Here is a 15,890-nt window from a genome sequence, read left to right on the forward strand (position 1 = left end):
CCTGAGGACTGGTGGCATTATTGACTTCCAGTTAGTAGAGTTCTTCCCTGCACAAGGGCAATTTTTTCAAAGATCAAAATATAAAACTGCCAGTTAATCTTGACCTAAACTTAATCAGGAACCAAGAGTGACTCCTCACAGGTATATGCATTGTTATGCCCAGACCGCAGTGACCCCCAAAAAGACCACTACAGAGACCGAATCCTGTATGTAAAAGCAAAGAGCCTTTATTCAAGCTCCAGGGCTTGGTCCCTCTGTCTGTCTGCCACAGCAGTGAGAGCAGAGAGCCCCGAGCTCAGGTGGGATGGGGTTTTATCATAGCAGAGGTTGGGGTGAGGGGATTTCCAGGGTCCAGGACCCTGATTGGCTGACAATTGTCTAGAGGTATCTGTAAAACAAAAATAGGTGTGTACTAGACTCAAGGACATCTGGCCACCTTATCTAATGGTTGGAATGTTTGGGATGTCAGGTACTTCCCTACCCCTGGGTGGATCCCTGGGTGGTATCAGCTTAAGGCTTTTCCTGGATCTGGGTGTTGCCTGCCAGTAAGCCTGTCACGGAAGCTGTGTCTAGGCCTCTAAGCCTGTCATGGCTGCTGTGTGGTCAAGCTATTTGGGGGCCCCTTTACATGCATATGATGGGAATGGAGCCAAGCAGGAGTGGAAGGGTGGACACCTTCGGGACGTGTTGGGACAATCCATGGAGAACTGAGCACCCAGAAAGCCTTTTCCACAGAGCATGATTCTACATGAGTGCAAAAGAACTGCCTTGTGTTGGCTTCATGGAGCTATTAACTTATGTTGGTTGTGATTTTAAGAGGAATAATGCACACCAGCAGGGTGTAATTGCCCCACCTCTGAAGTTAATGGGGACTTGGGATCTACTCCTCCCAGAGCACCAGTGGCCCATTGTGCTCCATTCCCTCCCTGTTCTTGGCCCTTCATCTCCCAGGGGTGTGATTAGCCATTTGCCTGGCACTTGTTCTCAGTTGAATGGGCCCTTGTGGAAGTGAAGGGTCCTGTGGAGTACCCCGCTGGATAAAGGGTATTACGCTTGTCCAGGAAAGTCTTATTTTCCCAGCTATAAAGTTCAACTCCTTAATTAGGAAATAATGAAAGCAAGCCTTCTCCTTTCATTATTGGCAGGATTTGCCATTCAGTTCTTGCTGGAACCGGTCTGGCCCTCCCCCTCCCCCAAATCTTTACCAACTGTGAGCTCATTTAATGAAAACAAAACACTTCATGTAGTGCAGAAGAAAGCTCTGAGGGGCCAAGTCTAAAGCTCTGCATTATACTCATATGTCCCTCCACAGCCACTGTGGCTTTTCATTCAGTCTCCAGACCTTGACATATCCCTACCCACCCCACCTGCATTTAGCTGTACAGCCTTTAAAATGTTCTGGATGATGATGGGTCCAGCTAAACTCCCCCAAAACAACCTTGATTTACACTTGAACTCCACAGGTCTGGGAAAAGTCACTGCAATTCCTTTTCCTAGGGGCCTTCTGAGTAGAAAGACCTTGCAAATCCCTGAGATGGGATTTTTGGCTGCACCTATGACCATCCATAATACAAAGACAACCGGGTGTGGTACCTTGGTGTTAGCCCAACCAGACTCAGTCAGTTTGGGCCTGGAGAGCCAGGCCCCATCTCTAATCAGTGGAATTATTAATGCCTCCTTGTGCAGATCCAATCATACCGTGTACACACCACATTTACCACAAGTGCCACAATTAACCACAGTTAACAGCTAAAAACTAACAACCCAGAGCAAGTCTGTTGTTACAGACCGTCTCTAATAGCTCACCATGTTTTAAATGTTTGGATTTTGTTGATGATGTTCTAGTTTGATTTTCTGTTGCTGTGATAAAACACTGACAAAAAGCAATTTGGGGAAGTAAGGGTTTATTTTATCTTACACATCCAGGTCTCAATCCATTATTCAGGGAAGTCAGAGCAGGAACCTGAAAAAGAACCCATGGAGCAACACTGCTTGCCTACTTGTTCTCCAGCTTGTTCCCAGGCCTCTGCTCCACTAGCCTGCTTTCTTTCTTTCTTTCTTTTTCTTTTTCTTTTTCTTTTTCTTTTTCTTTTTTTCTTGAGCTGAGAATCAAACCCAGGGCCTTGTGCTTGCTAGGCAAGTGCTCTACCACTAAGCTAAATCCCCAACCCTCCACTAGCTTTCTTATACAGCCCAGGCCCGCCTGTCTAGACAAGGTCCTGCCCATGAGGGGTTGGCTGTTGGGCCCTGACCCCTCTTCCTTGGGTAGTTGTTGCCTTGCTTGCTGACCTTGATCATTTTGAGTCTCTTTAACTGGGTAAGCAACTCCCTCCCCCATTAACCCCTCTATGGGTGCGGAAGGAAGGACCTCCATGCTGCAAAAGTCAGGGTTACAGGCTGGAGGTCTATCATAGTAAGAAATCTTCTGTGATTGCCCTCTTAAGCATCTAGTATCTTTTCTAATCTGACTTCCTCATCATCACCCTCTGAAGACGACTCTGTAGAGTCAGAAGCATCGGAAGTTTGAAGGGATCTGAAAGCCTCCTCTCCCTGAGCCTCTTCCAACACAGCTTTAGCTTCGGTTAATTGTTCTTGAACTTTGACATTATCACAAAGCAACACATCTTTAACCAAGTGCCACAAAGAGGAAGTAGCTAAGGGTGTGGAATCAGGCCCTTCTTCATGCAAGCATTTTTGTAAGTCTTAACCTGTTCCTTATCTGGTATATTAAATCCTCCAGAGACCAGAAACCAGGGACTATCATTCTGGAGGATCAGAATGAAATCTTTAGCCATCCTGCTCTTAATGGTGGTGCCCTGTTGCTTCAGCAGTCCAATGAACTGTTCCTCCAGGAGCGACTGCTAACTAGCTGCACCCATAACAATTCACCCACTCTTATCTTCTTTAAAAATGCTGGCCAGCCTTTCTTCGGGTGTCCTTCAGCGTGTCCCTTCTTTCTCGGATCTCGGTGGGACCTCCATCTGTAGCGCCTGCACTACTTCCCGTTCACGATGTCCGAGCAAGGGGCTGAGGATTAAAACAGAGACAAGACAGAGGGTCATTCATCTCAGTGGAATGCTGTTTATTGAAGGAGGGAAGAGGCCTTAAATACAGGCTTAAAGCACAGTGGGAGAACCCCAGAGGGCAGAAGATTGCTACAGATGTTTTACAGTCTTGCATCCTCGCTGTTTACACCAATGTGCAGGATTCACAAACAAGGAAACTCTGGTAAGCTGTTTAGGAGGAAGGAAACCCACAGGAAATCAGCATAGGGAGGACATTTGATCAAGATCAGCAAGCAAGGCAACAGCTACCAAGGAATGGGGGTCAGGGCCCAACAGAGTTGGCCCTCCTACATCAATTATCAATTAAGACCATGGCCCATAAACATGCCCACAGACCGATCTGATCTAGGCAATTCCTCAGCTGAGCTATTCCCTTCCCAGGTACAGTCCACTGCTTTCCATTGTTGTGATATAAACACCACCAAAAGTAACTCAGGAAGGAAGGAGTTTGTTTGGCTTACACATCCCAATTGCAGTCAAACTGTGAGGGAAGTCTGGGCAGGAACCCAAGCAGGAGCAGAGGCAGGAGCCGTGGAGGAGCAGGTTTTCACAAACCTGCTTAGAATCTCCTTTACACACTCACCTCCCATGCTTCCTCTACTCCTGAGCTGCCCCTGTGCCTTCTTGTATTCTGTTAGGCTCTAGATCAAGGAACTCAGGCCAGCCGTCTGAATCCATCTGCCTGCATTGCTGTGACTAGATTCAGCTCACGCATTGTCACGGGGCACTGCAAAGGCCATGTTGTGTCTCTCTTGCTGGATCAAACCAGGAAGTACTTCCTGTCACATTGTCCTCCCACTTGGCCACTTGATTAAGATGTGATCTACCAGTACACTTTTCCTTTGTCCTTTCCAAGTTGCCTATGTTGGGATTCCTTGAGTTGTGACACGCCGTTGGCCAAACCTTTTAGTGCCTGTTGTTTCTTTAGAATCACAAAAAGAATTACACAAGGATTATTTGTACATCCCATCCCTCTTCTGTGTTTATTACCCACCATTTCTATTCTTAAAGAGGGCTTCCTTTGCTGTGATTTCTCCTGCATGCTCTCTCTCACTCTCTCTGTTTTTGTTTTTGTTTGTTTGTTTGTTTTGGTTTTTTGAGACAGGGTTTCTCTGTGTAGCTTTGTGCCTTTCCTGGATCTCGCTCTGTAGACCAGGCTGGCCTCAAACTCACAGAGATCCGCCTGGCTCTGCCTCCCGAGTGCTGAGATTAAAAGCATGCACCACTACCGCCCGGCCCACTCTCTCTGTTTTTAAGTATGACTTGGAATGTGGATTTCTCAAGGCTGTTATCTGCCACATTAGAATCCATTCCTGTCACCTTTCTTTCTGAAACCTTCCATCTTCTTTAATGCAGCATATGGTAATGTCACCCAAGTTGACATGTACTTGACTGAGGGAGTGGGAAACATGCCAACAGCCCAGTGCTGCTGACAATCAGGAGGCTCAGCCAGCTCAGAGACCAGGAGAGCCACAGAAATGGAGGACCCTGGACATTCAAACTGGAAAGTGGGCTTTGTCCACAATGACGTATTCAGATTAGAAAACAAAACAAACAAACAAACAAAGAAAAACCCTCCAGCCACATAGGAGGCAAAGGGTGAGTGGGGCAGTGTGTGTGTGTGTGTGTGTGTGTGTGTGTGTGTGTGTGTGTGTATGGGGGTGGCGGTATTCTCCTTTAGGATGCTTTTCCTACAGTCATTTGGTTTAATAGAAAGAAACATAGCAGGCGGGGGAGGAGGGAGAGAGGGAAGAAAAAGAAAAAAGTTACTTCCATGCACTCTACCAGCAGGCAGAGTGCTAAACTGCCATACATTGTCTTTCCACAATAGGACCACTCTTTGAGATCCTGAGGATCTGCAAACATAATCTTTCTTCTTTGCAATCAACCAAAAAGCTAGGTGGCCACATGATCAAGAGAATGTCTAACAGTGTTCACAGAAGTCCCGAAGCACTGTGCAGCAGGCACCCTGGGACTATGCAAAGGGGAAGGGCAGCATTCAGAAGTACAGTACCATCTGTGATTAATTTCTAACTCTGAGTCTTTCTTGGATTAAAAGACGCCATTCTTTCTGTTTGATGCGTAATTACTGATATCTGAATAGAGAACTCAGACAATGCCTGCAAGCGTGGGGCTGCTTCTGCCACAGGGAAGCAAGGGGGACATTCGTCTCATCTCTATGCCAAGGAAGCCCCCCCACGCCCCCACCCTTCATTCTGACACCATGAGATTTGGGGAAAACAGCATCTGAAGTGACTCTCCAGATCATTTCAGAGGCATTGAAGGCGCTGTACAAGGCTGTACAAGCGCGAGGCCTCCCACTCACATTCACAAATTCTCCAAAGTGAGGCAGCTGCTCCTTTAATCAAGTCAAGACGGCGTCCTCCATCGTGTACCACTGGTGAGAACAGAGAGCAGTTGCCACTGAAAGGGAAGCAGGGAGCCACAGTCTAGAAAATTCCAACAAGCATGGCCCAGACTATTCAAAAATAAAAACAAGACTTGAAAAAAGTCCGTGACAGTAACCCAGACAGAGGGGGAGCTGAGGGCCAAACCAGTGAGTACACCAGGGGTACGGCCTGGACCAGTACTCTTTCCTGCTCTGCAGAAGCAGAAAGGTCCCACTCCAATGGAGGGAAGTAACTATTTAAACATGGGCCTACAGCTTAGAGAAATCCTGTCCAAATGGGAGACCTCTCTGCTCCAATTATGGGGCTAGAGGCCACTGCATTTATTGTGTTCCAGAACCTACTTCTAAGTGATTGACATATGTTTACGCACAACAGCTTTATAGGGTTGACACTGTTATTATCGTCCCAGTTTTTGGATGAAGAAATTGAGGCATGAGAGGTTAAGCAAGTTACCCAAAGTAATTCAGCATGTAACCAGCAGAGTGTGAAGGCCACAAAGCCACATAGACAGCATTGGCTTGAGGAGTCAGCAAAAAGTGACACGATCTTAACATGTAGCAAAATTGAAATCACAGGATGCAGAGATGGTCAGCAGTTAAGGCTGCTCTTCCAGAAGACCAGGGTTCATTTCCCAGCACTCAACACACAGCTATCTGTAACTCCAGTTCCAGGGGATCTGCTGCCCTCTTCTGGACTCTGTGGGTACCAGGCATACAACAAGGTGCTCAGACATTCATGCAGACAAAATAATCATATACACAAAATAATAGTTTAAAAAATTACAATAAGGGTTAGCAAACCATAGCAAAGGGGATAAGGCTTCTGGGAAACTACAAATAGCTTTGCTTTGCTGAAACATTGGGAAGTCTTTGTCTTAACCTATCTGAGATGCAACTCTGTCACTTTGAGTAGAGGAAATGGTAGAAAGACTAGACTGTGGACTCAGTGCTGAGCAAAAACCTACGTGATTGGCCCTGTGGAAAAGACCCATCACACTGTGATATACCCTAGGATGGGGTTTCCTAGTCAGGTGCAGTGGGGATGGGCTGCACATGCAGGGGGACTGAGTCTTCATTTCTGAGAATTAAGCACACATGATTCTGCTTAGGTGGATAGTGGTATATGCTTTGACAAATACTGGCCTAGACGACTCTGCAAACTTTGATTTCAGAGCTACTCAGAGGAAACAGAGGTGTGACTCTTTCATGGAAAAGAGTTATCTATAAAAGAACCCCATATGACAGGACAGGGACAAAGAACAATATTCTAAGTATTAACACTCTTTGAAAGGTCCCGTGGGATTCAGCTGCCAAGAAGGTGAGAAAGTTGTATGTAATTACCCAAAATGACAGGTCTGAAAGGACCTATCCTCTTATATTGTACACTAGAAAACGGTGGGGAGAACTGTTGGAAGATGGTATCCAACAATCTAATATAGGTCATAGGCGCTCCTGTGTGCATCTGTATACAGAAAAGAAACCCAGAAGTTAGAGAGGACTCTCTTTACCATGGATTCCAAAGCTGATGGCTCCTATTAGGTCCCTGGAGCATTTAAGGCTCCAAGTTTAGCAGGGAAGTGGGGACTAACTACAGTATATTTATTGTATATGTTATGGAACATGATGCAATATTTATATACACAGCATATACCAATCAGAGCAGGGTAATTAGCATCTTCATCTCTTCATTGTTTCTCTTGTTTGGAGCCTCTGTGTTCCCTCTTCATCAGTTTTGATTTTGAACTCAATCTAATGAGGAGGCCACAGGGGTTATTTTGTAATCTCTAATTTAGATTTCTTGAGTTTTATAGTTGAAACGTCATACTTCAGCATGAATGCCACCGATGTTTATTTGATGCTTCATCAAAGGTTTACTGTGGTTGGTGGGAAGGAACAACACACCCATGCACTGTATCCATGAACATGCAGCAGGAGGTGGAAGTCCATGCTGGCCTGAATTAACCAAGGCAGGAGAAACCCTAAGGAGATCAGTTCTCTGTGGTAGGAGCAAGTGTCTCAGAGCAGGTATCAGTACCATTTTCTAAGTTATCCACTCACATATCTGCCAGTACTAGGCAGGAAGCCGAAGTCTTGCAGACAGGGTGAGCTCAGTCACAGCACACCATGGCCCTTTCTCATTCAGGTGTCATTTCATGGCTCACAAAGAGCTTACACAGATATGGACATGTGTAAGCTCTCAAACACATTTGGTTGTGACTCATAACAAGACACCTTCCATGGACCCATTCGAATGTCCATCAAATTCATTTAACTCACTCATTGTAAGGCTCTGAATTCCAACAATTGCTCAGGACACAGGAGAGTCTGCAAGGGATGCCATGGTTTGAAATTCTTGTTGTCATGACATTATGCTCTGCTAAAAGAGGCCGACAAGGAAAAAGGAAAGCATTTGGGGTTACATGGTGATAAAGCTAGAAAATAAAGACATCAGGGAAGGCCCATAGGAAGAGTTGGGAACGAGGAGCTGGAATTTTGAACAGGAAGACCACGCTGAGGCTTATGTGGCATTGAACCCAGCCTGTTAGGAGAAGGGTGAGTGCATCTCAAGGTTATGGGGACTGGAGAGAAAAACAGTCAGCAAAACGAATGTACTGAAAGTAACCTCAGGCAGAGTGTTCTCCGGTACCGTCCTCATCATCCGCCTTGCTGAGCCCATGTCCTTCCTTGTAGGATGAAGGGGTTCTAAGTAAACCTCCTTAGGCTCCTTTCTGGCTCTGGCATTTCCAGAGTAGCTGGAAGCTAGAGCCTCTCAGTGCTCAGTCTGGGCAGGTGTGTGTGTGTGTGTGTGTGTGTGTGTGTGTGTGTGTGTGTGTGTCTTGCATGTATGGGGGGGGGTTGTTTTATAGATACCGCGTATAGTGGTGGAACAAAATTTGATAACCATCCATACCCTATGTGCTGGCAATACACTCCAACACTTCTCCCTTGCTCTACTCCATTTCACCTTTTTAAATGCTGGCCGCACTCAACTACATTCATTTCACTACCCACTAGTGGGGCTTAAAGAACTGTTTGCAGACATTTATACCTTTGGGACCCGGAGCCAGCTTTGGCATAAAAAAATAAAATAAAATAAAATAAAAACATGAGGGGTTGGGGATTTAGCTCAGTGGTAGAGTGCTTGCCTAGCAAGCGCAAGCGCAAGGCCCTGGGTTCGATCCTCAGCTCCACAAAAAACAAACAAACAAACAAAACCATGAGCACACACACAAAGAAATAAAGAGCAGGTGACTCAGCCCCGGAGCTTTGCTCGACAGTTCCCCAAAGCCCACAACACCCAGGGAGCCACAGAGGCTTTCTGAGCCAGTCTGGCCTCTCAGCCTTGAATCCCAGCTCTGCCCCTGCTCCCAGGAACCACAAGCCCAACTGTATCAACACTTGCCTTTCTTGGCACTATAACAACAGCCACGAAAGGCAAATCAGAAGATGGGTATGCCAGGGCTGGTCAAGTACCCAGCACCTAGTAAGTGTTTTATGAATTGGTAGTGGTGATGGAGGGAGGAGAGGAAAACCAGAGTAGAAAGAAGAGCTTCAGCCTGCGCACCTCCAGAGTCCAGAACAGTGGAGACCCAGCTAGCTGTTCTGAATACCAGTGGTTATCTTAGCAGTAAATGTCACAGGAGAGAAGGCGTCTGCTTCCAAACTGTGCTTCTGTCAGCTCCTTCCCATCCCTAAACCCTCTCTCCTCCCTCCTCCAGCAAACTGTATGGAAATGGATTTGAAGAAGTACAAAGCCACGCATTCAATGGGACGACGCTAATCTCGCTGTAAGTATATGCCTATTTCCCTGGCTCATGAATAAAAATGAAGTATTACTCTGGCTACCAGATCACATTCAATCTTCAGCAACTAAGTCAGGGCAAAAATAAACTTTCAAGTGGCTAGTCCTCTGAGTTGCATGAGTGTTACTAGGCAACCGGCTGGCTGGAAACCCCAGAGCACCCTGATTTCAAAGACAGAAACAGCTTCCATGCATTGAAGTTGACAGTTTGCTGAAATATTCAACACCCTGCTTTGTGCCTCCTCCATCTCGCGGCTCCCCTATCTAGCCTCCTTGTATAGGTGGATGGCGTGGTAGAGGAGGAATATTTCAGAAAGAGACTTTTCCCCAGACTCTACTGCAGGGAAATGGGGTGACACCATTTATCAGCCTAATCAGCCACAGCGGCTTCACTTGCCCACCTCCCCCTGCTCTCCACAGAAGAGGGAGCTCTGGTTCTTCCCCACTACAGTCCACCGCCACCACCCCCCACCCCTCGCGCCCTGCCCCTGCACCAGCCTTTGACTCAGGGGACTCATCCTAAGCATGGCTCCCTTCATTGCTCTCCACCGCCCCTCCCCATGGCTATTCTCAGGAATGGTGGTAAGTTTACATGTTGATGGGGATGTGTGGTCCGTCACAATGTTAGGATGAGGCTCAATAGTCATGAACAGCAAAACCTACAACCACCTGAAAAGCTAAACTGAAGACAAAGTTAATGAAAACCAACAACAAGGCTTTGAAAATGAATGAGTTAGTAGTCAGTGAGGTGGCACAGAGTGTGAAGAGGCTTGTCCCCAAGCCTGACTACCTGGTGAAGTCCCCCCAAATTGACCTCTGACCTACACACACACACACACACACACACACACACACACACACACACACACACACTGTGGCATGGCCATGTTTTCTCTCATAGATAGATAGATAGATAGATAGATAGATAGATAGATAGACAGACAGACAGATAGATAGGCAGATAGATGATAGATAAATAGAAAGGTGAATAAATAAATGTAACAATGAATTTTTATAAAATCATATGAAGCATGATTCACAAATGCATGTGAGAATCACCTCAGGATTGTTAAGGCAGACTCCTGAGGCTCACCTCTACTGGCTTTGAGAATTTGCACGTTTAACAAGCTCCCAACAACCCTGATAGGTCAAGGTCTGAGGTTAAGTAGCTTGGGTCTATATAATATGCTAGTACTTTTAAACTCTGGATCTTGAACCAAGGAGCTTGTTGTGCTGATACCATGCTGTATAGTTTCACAGCTTAGGGGAGGCCTCCAGGTCACTATAGCTGGCTCTGAACTCCAGCCCACTGTTTATCAACTGGCATCACCTTGAACAAGTTAACCTGCCCAAGCCACAGTGTCCTCATTCATAAAGCAAAGGTGCCAATAGACTGATTGTGAGGGCTGGTCCCAACAAAATGAAAGGGTCTGCTTTGCATCCTTCGTGCCTGGTACTCAGTAAGTGCTCCTTGATTACGTTTATTCCATGATTCATGTGAATGAGTGAATAAAGATTTGTATGCACTCAGCTCAGGGTCTGGATCCTACCAAGTACAGAAGAAATGTGAGTTGTATACGCATTGTCCTCATGGAGGGGATTTGCACATTGTCTTGTTGACTTGACAATTGCATAAAGTTCATTAATAAGCACCCCAAGATTAGGCCAGAAGCATGGCAGCCTCTCTAGTGCTCTCTCAGATGTCTCGTTCCATTATTCACTCAACAAACCACAGCTCTACGGAAGGGGCTGCACTGTATTCCAGAGGAGAAGAAGGCGAGAAAGCTATGTGCTGAAGGGCTTACCCACAGAGATTCACAGCACAGGAAACGGCAGCTCCAAATGGTGTGTGAACCGTACCTAACTTGTAACTCAAGCAGAAGGCGGTGTTTTGAGCTTCCCCTGAGTGCGAGCAAGTCCTCCAGGATTTCAGAGGCAGGGGAAGGTGTTACAGAACACAGGGAGTGGGGGTGCAGGCTGTGAGCCAGGCTGATGTGTCTCAGGCAGAAGCCAGCAAGATGAATGGCTAACAGATGAGATGTGGTCAGATTGGCAGCTCTCAGAACTTCTGGAATGTGAGGGTCAAAGCAAGAATGTTCCTCCTTTAGCAGAAAGGGAGGAGGCGGGAGGAGCAGGGCAAGGCTGAGGTAGAGATGCCGGGGTCTTCCCAAGAGACATGGGGCTGGAAGTCCTGACTTCAGCCACCTAGACATAGGCTGCCATCACTCCTGGTACACACCCACTGAAAATTTACATCTCCAAGGACTCAGACAACATTCTGAAAAGAACCACTTGGAAGGAGCCTTATTGTCTGGTATGTGGCTTTTGACAAATTCTGAGGCCTCCAAGGTCACAGCAACTCAGAGAATGATAAGGCACAGGCTGCACTTTAACCCAGTAGCCTTGGACTCTCGGAGAAGCATTTTAATCGTCTGCCAGCTGCCTGGTAACAAGTTCTTACAAATCCAACAGGAGGGGCTGAATCCATTAAGTCCCAGGACAAAGGGTTCCACCAAGTGATGGGGTGATGGGGAGGATGGGACACGACCACAAACAACATGTGACTCCAATTACAGACACCTGCAATCTCACAATGTCACTGAGGACTCATGGCTTCTTTCCCGTTGTCTACCCTCCCTTTCCTTTTTCCTGCTGGCCCACCACCCCGTGCACACAGCCTAGTTTGGGCACGTGTGTACGCAGCTATGGAGGTTGCTGTGAAGGGCAAACGTGACTAAGGAAACGGTCTTTTCACACAGGGAGCTAAAAGAAAACATCCACCTGGAGAAGATGCACAGTAGAGCCTTCCAGGGAGCCACAGGGCCCAGCATCCTGTAAGTACAGAGGGGTGCAGCCTCCTCTCCCCACACAGTGCACCCTAACAGCCCCGTCTAGTGGCCAGTCACAGCACAGGCAGCAGCAGCCTGCAGGCTGCCAGCATCTATAGCTGAAAAGGACCAAAAGGGTCACTGCCTGTGACGAAGCCTCATATCTGGGAGGGGGGTGGGTTCCAGCAGGTTTGGTGCCTCTGAGGGAAGATTGTGCTCACCTCTCTCTCATCTGCTGAGGGTCCCTCTGGTTGTACAGCATAACTCCAGTCTCCATGTGTTGTTGCTATTGCTGTGTGTTTGAGTGTCTAGCTTCTCTGTTAATTTAATTTCCCCCATTTTATTAGGATATAGGCATAGTGGATTATAGCTTACCATCATGGCCTCATTTGATCTCAGTAAAAAACCTGTGTCCAAATGAGCTATTGCTAACTCCTAGCAAAAAAAAAAGAAGAAGAAGAAGAAGAAGAAGACTTAAACATGTAAATTTGAGGGGCTATAATTCAACCAGTAATGCCAAACAGGGTGTGGACTCATGGGTGGCCCCCGACCTGGAACCTACTCCGAGAATCCATTCTGACCTGGTCCACCCCCAGCTATTGGCCAGCTGTGGCTGAGATGCTGCAGGGGGCGGGGCGGAGTTCTTCCTACAACAGTGCAAGGTGTGAGCCTTCAACCCTCCATGCACAGGGGTTCACTTCAAGGGCAAAGAAGAGCTTCTCCAACCAAGGCTGAGAGAACCTCAGGACTATGGGTAAAAGCACACGCACTTAGACGGCAGTTTAGTAATGTGCCCGTTTCTCAAAATCACAATAGTAGGTTCCATCCTAGGGCTGATGGCTCCCCGGCCATGTGAGGCACTAATTTTAAAGGCAGCCACTCAAAAAAGGAAACAACAGCAACCTCCTCCAGGCCTGTGGAGAGTCTCGAACCTGATCACTAACCATCCATAAGACTCTACAGCAGAACAGAGCACTGGTTTTCTAAAATACACAGAATCAGGAAGGAGTCTTAGAGCCATTGCCTCCGATGTCCCTCAGGAACCTGGACCGTGTACCCTGTACCCACCCCCTCACACTCACCCTTCCCACGATCACTTTGACCCCTCCTTGTGCTGGGCCCTGAGCCTCACCTGGGGGCAGACTATTGGAGAGGATGTGCTGCCCGGAAAGGTTTGGGCATTAGCCACTTAGACTACGAGCAGACTTTTAAAACTAAAACTCCCACCAACGCCCTATTCCCGAAATTTTGTACATTTGGGTTTTTCTTAGATTTTTTTTTTTTTTTTTTTTTTTTTTGCCTCAAGTCTAGTAAAGCCAAGGAGCTTTGTTTAAAGGCCCGCAGTTGTGCTAGCTTGGCGTGGTGCTTGCTTGCTGTGGATAGACACATCCAACTGGTTATTAGAGTGAGCGCATGTGCTCTGCTTCCCGGGTGGATGATGGCCAATGCCACATGCAGCTCTTAATAGGGTGGTCCGCCTGCACTTTATGAAAACCTCCCCTGCAGCGCCAGATCAATCAAAGACCGAGGCATCAAAGCTCTGAGTATTTCCCCCAGGGCAGAATACAAAAGCTGATGTCACCTATGTGCCTGCTTACCTTAGAAAGCAAGCAGTTGGTTTTTGTAAAATTGGGAGAGGACAGGAGGGAGGAAAGGGTGGAGGGTAGACAGAAGGAGGGAGAGGGGGAGAGGAGGGAGTCAGAGGTAGAGAGGAGTCAGGAGAGAGCAGAGAGAAATTCTAGTGGCCTTATGGAAGGTCCAAGGTGTCGCATGCAACCTCAAATGCAATAGTGGGGTGCCGCCAGATGAAAATCCCAGAACAGCTCTTTGGAAGGCAGATCATGATGAGAGTGACTGAAATGGAGGTTTAAAGGAAAAGCAAAATGGAGGAAAGATCTCTCGGCCCCAAGAGGAGAACTGCTGAATGAAATGCGTAAAATCAGTCGATAAATGGCCTTTCTCCCCTTTGCGGTTCAGGGATATTTCTTCCACCAAATTGCAGGCCCTGCCGAGCCACGGACTGGAGTCTATTCAGACCCTCATCGCCACGTCATCCTACTCACTGAGAACACTGCCCTCCAGAGAAAAATTCACCAGCCTCCAGGTTGCCACTCTGACTTACCCCAGCCATTGCTGTGCCTTCAGGAATTTGCCAAAGAAAGGGTAAGTGAAAAGCTAAGGCGAACGCACCCGCTGTGGAGAAGCTGGGACCTCCATCCAGCCCCGTGGTCCACGGCGCCCTGTCCTGTACCGGCTGCTCTCCGGGCCAACTCTGCAGTCATGGGGTTGATTTTAGATAGACAGAAAAGAAAATGAGCTGCCCCTCATCCTGAGCAACTGCCAAATAGTTGAAGCACCTCTGCAGCCATAGAAACACCCACTGTCAAAAAACAAACAAACAAACAAAAAACAGCCTGTTCTAATTCTTAGCAGAAAATATCACTTACCCAGTTAATCTTGAATTTAAAATTGTCAGAGTACTACCTGGTTTTGTTTGGGGTTTGGTTTCTTAACTATTGGTCTCCCACGGAAAGCAAAGCCCACTTCCGGGCGGTGGTGGCACACGCCTTTAATCCCAGCACTTGGGAAGCAGAAGCAGGCGGATTTTTGTGAGTTCGAGGCCAGCCTGATCTACAGAGCGAGTTCCAGGACAGGCACCAAAGCTACACAGAGAAACCCTGCCTCGAAAAACTAAAAACAAAACCAAACAAAGTCCACTTCTGAACAGAGCCCTAGCTCCGACAGATTGGGTAGGGAGCAATCAAAAGGGGCAGGAGCTGCTCTGTGGCCAGCAGGGGGCGTCGGACTGCTTCACTGCACTCCAGGCTGGGGGGGGGGGTGGGGTGAGGTGAGAGGTGTAAAGGGGGCGGAGTTTCATTTGTTTGTGACCCAGAAAGTGTCACATATATGAAAGAAAAAGCCATGGCCCGCTTTTTAAATGTGTGATGTAGGCATGCGACATTTCCTGCTCTCTGACTCCTCTATCTCAGGCTTGTTTGTTTTCACCGCAATAGAACAACGTGTTCTATTGTTTTCCTAACCCGCCCCTGGGCCCCAGCTCTCAGTGGGGAAAAACCAGTGCTCTGAAGAGTCACTACTGCAGCCTGCAGAGATGTGCTCAATCAATTAATTAGATAAAACCCTGCAGGAGCGACACCAAGCTGCTGCTGGCTTTGTTAGAATTAACCTATTTACAGCCGATCAACTAGCCTGTATTTTTGTGCCTTGAGTACATAGACTGGGTTCTCCCTAAAGATTTGAAGCAACGGAGAAGGCAAAAACATTTGCTGTGTTTAAAGATCTACACCACTTAGGGAGGGGTGGGTGGTGGTAAGGATCTCACTCTGTGTAAGCTGTCTTGGAGCTTACTATGCAGACCAGGATAGCATCGAACTTACAGAGATCCACTTGCCTACGCCTCCAGGGTGCTGGGATTAAAGGTGTGCGCCATGCCTGGCTCAAGCTCTACACCATTAACTGAGCTTCAGAGGACTTAAATTGAGCAGCAGCCGTGTTCCAGTGTCCCAGGTTTGAAGATAAAAAGATGAAGAGTCATCTCTGCCCTCACAGAGTGGACAGGCAACATAAGAGTAGGAATGCTTATGTTAGCGGATGTTAGAACAGAACAGAGAAGGGGCAGGATGTTCCAGGGCTGTATGGGTATGTCTAGGGCTCGTGGGAGACTTCCTAAGGGAGATGTCTTTTGCTGAGCCTTGCAGAGACGACTTGGGGAAAGCCTGCCAAGATGGACTAACTCGCGCACATGGGCGCGGGCGAACGCATGG

General features: G+C 47.4%; 1 protein-coding gene across 2 annotated transcripts in view; it reads left to right on the top strand.

Annotated features, from left to right (window-relative positions):
* Lhcgr (luteinizing hormone/choriogonadotropin receptor) overlaps nucleotides 1-15,890 on the top strand; it is a 55,022-nt gene that overhangs the window by 30,482 nt on the left and 8,650 nt on the right. For both annotated transcript variants that reach the window (XM_036171010.1, XM_036171011.1), the window contains exons 7-9: nucleotides 9,195-9,263; nucleotides 12,037-12,111; nucleotides 14,083-14,268. In XM_036171010.1, coding sequence (XP_036026903.1) covers nucleotides 9,195-9,263; nucleotides 12,037-12,111; nucleotides 14,083-14,268 — 330 coding nt within the window. The remainder of the gene's footprint in view (nucleotides 1-9,194; nucleotides 9,264-12,036; nucleotides 12,112-14,082; nucleotides 14,269-15,890) is intronic.

Source organism: Onychomys torridus, chromosome 21 (genome assembly GCF_903995425.1).
Source record: "Onychomys torridus chromosome 21, mOncTor1.1, whole genome shotgun sequence".
Lineage (NCBI taxonomy): Eukaryota > Metazoa > Chordata > Mammalia > Rodentia > Cricetidae > Onychomys > Onychomys torridus.